General features: G+C 46.2%; 1 protein-coding gene across 1 annotated transcript in view; it reads left to right on the forward strand.

Annotated features, from left to right (window-relative positions):
* LOC119582101 overlaps positions 1-4,800 on the forward strand; it is a 5,099-nt gene extending 299 nt beyond the window's left edge. Inside the window, exons 2-12 of the mRNA XM_037930345.1 lie at positions 39-183; positions 366-493; positions 640-851; positions 1,050-1,325; positions 1,617-1,773; positions 1,880-2,110; positions 2,229-3,490; positions 3,687-3,816; positions 3,927-4,045; positions 4,209-4,399; positions 4,523-4,800. Of these exons, the coding sequence (XP_037786273.1) occupies positions 39-183; positions 366-493; positions 640-851; positions 1,050-1,325; positions 1,617-1,773; positions 1,880-2,110; positions 2,229-3,490; positions 3,687-3,816; positions 3,927-4,045; positions 4,209-4,399; positions 4,523-4,617 (2,946 nt within the window). The 3' untranslated portion in view covers positions 4,618-4,800. The remainder of the gene's footprint in view (positions 1-38; positions 184-365; positions 494-639; positions 852-1,049; positions 1,326-1,616; positions 1,774-1,879; positions 2,111-2,228; positions 3,491-3,686; positions 3,817-3,926; positions 4,046-4,208; positions 4,400-4,522) is intronic.
* The last annotated feature ends 169 nt before the right edge of the window (positions 4,801-4,969 follow it).

Consider the following 4,969-nt stretch of genomic DNA (forward strand, 5'->3'; position numbering starts at 1 on the left):
CTTAAAAAGCATGTAATTATAAAACTGTTTTTTTACAGGAAAATCGCGGACAAATATACCCGGACCAGATGCGTGGCGACCCACAGGTCAGACTTGAATCACTCGCTGAAGACATCGACAGTTTGAATGGAGATGATTTCTCTTACAAAATGGAAAATTCGTCGAAGCCAAACAAGACAGACGGTAAGATACTCATTATACTCGAAGGGGTAACAGATCTTTGTATATTTGTATGGGAACCTTGGAAAAGTGTAACATTTACATCTAGAACATCCCAAGATACATAGACTTTCCTATCGAGGTGCTTTTTCCTGCGTAATGCATGACAATTTATCTAAACTAATTAGTGAATACATAAACGACAGATACAGACACACGTGTGCTTCGTCTCGCTGTGTTTTCCGACGTCGCCCTCCTGAACCACCTCTCCGACCTTCATCCAGAAGACCCACTCGCTGCCACCCACAGTTACATCACCACCAGCGTCTCAGCGGTGAGTACTTTCTGCCATTGGATTTAGGTTATTGGATTAGTATGTGGGTTTCATAAGGGTTGGGTGTGATGGTTCTATACTTGTCTGAAAAATGGGTAATGTATGTTTTAGACGGATATCTGAATATCATGAATTGTCCCATACAGAGCGAGGAGCTCATCCAACAGGCCGTGGGTGAGGGCGTGGACTTCAGGATAAAGCTGGTGCAGGTGGGCGTGTGGGCTGAGAAAGGGGCGACGCCCTTCAACACCAACGGCCTTTCATCCAGTAACTTGCTGAACTTCTGCGAGTGGGCGAGTGAGAGGAAACCTGGACGCGGCGATCCCGGCTACTGGCATCACGCCTTGATGTTGACAGGGTGAGTATCTTCTCTCATATTTCGTGAATATCTCATATGTCGCATAGGTTTATCATATGTAGTTTCGTTAGATGGTCCCCAGACATTGCAAGAAGAAGCTGTAACGCTTACTGAGGAGAGAGATCTGATTGCGTTTGTCATGAACATGGCCGTGGTTCATAGTGGAATTATAAAGACCCGCCTTTTGCTGTTCCACAGGAAGGAGCTGTTCGAGACGACGAAGGATTCTTTGGGCGTGACCTTCGTGGGCGGCCTGTGCCACCCTCGGACGTCCTGCTCCATGATCGAGGCCAACTCCTTCAAGGCCGTGCAAGTGGCCGCCCACGAACTGGCGCACTCCATGGGCGTCCCGCACGACGGCGAGGGGGCGGCCGCCCGCTGCCCTGGCGAGGGCTTCATCATGGGCCAGTCGCTCTCCGAAGAGACCTTCGCCTGGTCCAACTGCTCGCGGGACGCCATCAGCGCCTTCCTCAGGTAAGCTTTTACCGTTCCCCTTGGTATTTTCTATGCCACTTCAGAATTTCCTGAAGTTAAAGGCTGTAACTGTATTCATCAAAACTGTAACGGTATCGGAATAAAGACTCACTTATTTGAAATAATACATTATATTTAAGCTGTGACAGGTTTAGTCAGTGAGTCGCTTATCTTTCTAATCACATTCTACATGACAGAAAAATCGCAGTTAATAAAGGCGATCACATTGCATTTTAACCTCTTTCTTGAATAATTAGCATCTTTAACAAGAATATCACACATTTCTCCCAGGAATGAAACGTGCTTGGAGAGAGGCACCGCGTCGAGCAGAGCAACACCTGTGGAGTTGGATCACACCAAGGGAGGGCCACCTGGTCAGAGGTACCCCGCTGATGCCCAGTGTCAGCTAGCACACGGAAAGGGGTTTAGGGCGACGCCGTCCAAATGGGTGAGTAAACCTGCTTTCACTGAGTGCCCTGTCTTTTTTGTATCGACTTTTATGCTCTGAGTCATGTGTGCGCACGAAATAATTAACAAATACTCATTCATCTTAGAATCTCTGTAAGTACCTTATGTGCACCAACGGCGTAACGACCCGCGGGGCCCATCCGGCCCTCCCTGGAACCAGCTGCGGAACGAACCGAATCTGCGTAGCTGGTGACTGCAAGGAAGGCAAGATCCCCCCGACTAGGCCACCTACAGAGCCGCCCACGAAACCGCCCACAAAGCCTCCAGGCAATGGGGGCGGCGACTCCGTCTTCCCTCCGGCCAAAATCCCGAATGAGGTAAGAATTGGGTATATTAACAAACTCATCTATCGGATTTCTGTCAGAAAGCTCGTCACTGATAAATATCCTTCTATCTATTGATTTATTAACTAGTGAATTATGAATTCTCTTTCAGATCCAGTACATACCGATTCCCCACCGCTGTTATTTCATGCCTCCGTTCCTCCATCCATACATCGGGTGCAAGGCCCCCCCGACCGGTTCCTCAAATCGTCCTCAACGTCCCAATCGTCCTAATCGCCAGGATCGTCCACAAAGACCTGCTAAAGCACCCCAACCATTTAGGATTGGAATTTCAACCCTACTCGAAATAATTAATAGAACCTACAGTGAGGACAACTACACAAGGATTTATGTTAATGATGAGTCTGTAGAAACCACCGACGCAGAGACAACGAAAACCCTCGCCTCAGAGAGTGAGTCATCGGAAGCCACTACTGCCAGCGCTGAGTTTACAGAGGTCATCACTTTCGATCCAGAGTCGCCGAAAACCACAGTTAGTAGTGATAAGTCGCGGCAAATATCTGATAACGAAACACCTGTTCCAAAAAATATCTCAAAAGAAACAACCTCTGTTATATGGAAGTCGGTCGAAAACACTGAATCATCACAGATCCCCACGACTGAATCAAAATTGCCAGATGACGAGTTCGTGTTATTCGACGCCGTAAATGAAGCTGTAGAGTCTCTCGCAAGTGAAATCCGTTCTCTCACAGAAGAAGAAACTCAAATGCAGGACGATAAGGAGAATGGAGAAAAATCATCCGAAGACAAGGACCTTGGCGTTGCGGACCAGAACGCCACAGACACGGGAACAAAAAGTGGTATTCTAAGCATAAATCAGAACCCAGAGACAAACGATCCATTAGAAGAAGTCACAGTGATGCCTTACACGACGGAAACGATAACAACACAAACCACAGCAGATTATTCCATCAATGACCAAATGATAACTTCAAAATTACCTAACGAAGCCAAAAACATAACACAAGGACAAACAAATCATTCAAGATCAGAGCAATCGGTCACCATACGACTCCCTGCAGACGATGCGCACCAAGTAGAAAACTTCACAAGCAGTGAAGCTGAAAAACAAACAATAGGAATCCCCATGTCTGCAATCGACGAAAAGCAGCTCACTAATAATTACAAAGACGAGGAGGAAAGCAGTGCGACGTTTTCTGTGGATAATTTTACTATTGCGGGATCAGGTCTTCACCTCTCCCTGCCCTCCCACCTTCTTCAGGGCTTGCTTACTCCCGTTCTCATGAACTCTTTCGGGAACGGCGTGCCTATGACGAAGGAGGGAGAGGATCTCCTTGTGAACAGACGCCAGGCGGAAGAAAATTTCGATCGCCATCACGCTGCGCATACAAGGTACTGTGATATTTCAAAAGTTCCTTTTTCTATAATAAGCACTTACTATCGTTCTGATTATACCAGCGTGCAGTTATATCTTGGACACGAATTGTATTATTCTGTAGTTAATTTACTCTCTTCTGCAGTGTATCTGTGTAGTTATATCTCCGGCCTAAATTGTATTCTTCGGTAGTTAATCTAATCTCTTCTGCAGAATATCTTACCTTCGGGATGGATATCGACAAGAGCCCTTGTTGGCCGCAACTGCACCCATGCACACGCGCGCCTTCCGCATTAGTCCTTGCACTCGGGCCTGCGGTGGCGGCACCCGGAGAGTCACTCAGGTAAGGTGTTTAAATACAACCGAATTGTTACACTGAGTTTTCTGACGCTGATGTAATTTGCATATATGAAGGCCACTTTAACGCAAATGTTACAAAACTTCCTCCGTCAGGTGTGCGTTGAGACGAGCGCTCCAGAGGTTGTGGTTTCTCAGGCCCTTTGCAACGGGCTGCCCTACGACGTCGTCCCCTTCAACCAGTCCTGTAATACATTTCCCTGCGCCGTACCTGAGTGAGTAACTAAACTCCAAATTAAAATGTTATTTCTAAACGGGAAAGTAAACACAGAACGCAAATTCATATTTTAAAAAGCTACAATTTTCCTCAAAAGTCTCCCGATTTCCGAGGCTAAAGACAAGCCTGGGAATGCTATACCGTTTCGCTTTTTTTTCCAGGTGGGTGGTTGGGCCGTGGAGTCCGTGTTCACATTGGTGCGGTCTCGGCCTCCAGCGCCGGCTTGTGGCGTGCGGAATGCCTTTGGTGGAAGGAGCGACGCCCCTCTCTGCAGCTCGCTTCCTGGTCGCTGGGAAATGTTCTAGAGAACAGCCGGTGGACGTGAAGTTGTGTAAGGGATCTTGTATACAAGGTGAGTCATAAACCTCATAATTTTGTGGATATATGCCAGCAGCCAAAACCTCGCATGCAGTCGTATTTTCTTTCACACACACTCGAACAACAATGCTAATCTCGTTCCCCCCGCCTCTTCTAGTTGACTGCAAGCTGCCAAGCAACCGTCTACACCCGGCTTGCTTTCACTTGCTCGGAGAAACTCCCATTGAAAGAGACCACAAGCAGGTGTCGTGATCTGCCTAAGAATTTGCATCTCGGTGAATTTGGATGTGCATTGATTTACTATTTTCGCATAAGTGAAGGAAAAAGGAAAGGGAAATGAAATCCAAAGACGTGTAAATCTAAGCTGGAATATTTATTTGTGTTGTAAGGATAGCCAGTAATGCAACTGTAATCGATTTTGTAGCCTAGGTTAAGTGTTGGTGTATTTATTACTTGTTAATATGTAATTTATGACTATTTATTATTCTTTGTATATTTTCTTATATCCATTAAATCTAAGAGAATTTGAGAATATTTATTTCTTAATCCCTTCTTGGAATGTTGAGCTACTCTGATAGACGGAAACTGCATTTTCAACAGATCA

This window comes from Penaeus monodon, chromosome 15 (assembly GCF_015228065.2).
Source record: "Penaeus monodon isolate SGIC_2016 chromosome 15, NSTDA_Pmon_1, whole genome shotgun sequence".
Classification (NCBI taxonomy): Eukaryota; Metazoa; Arthropoda; class Malacostraca; order Decapoda; family Penaeidae; genus Penaeus; species Penaeus monodon.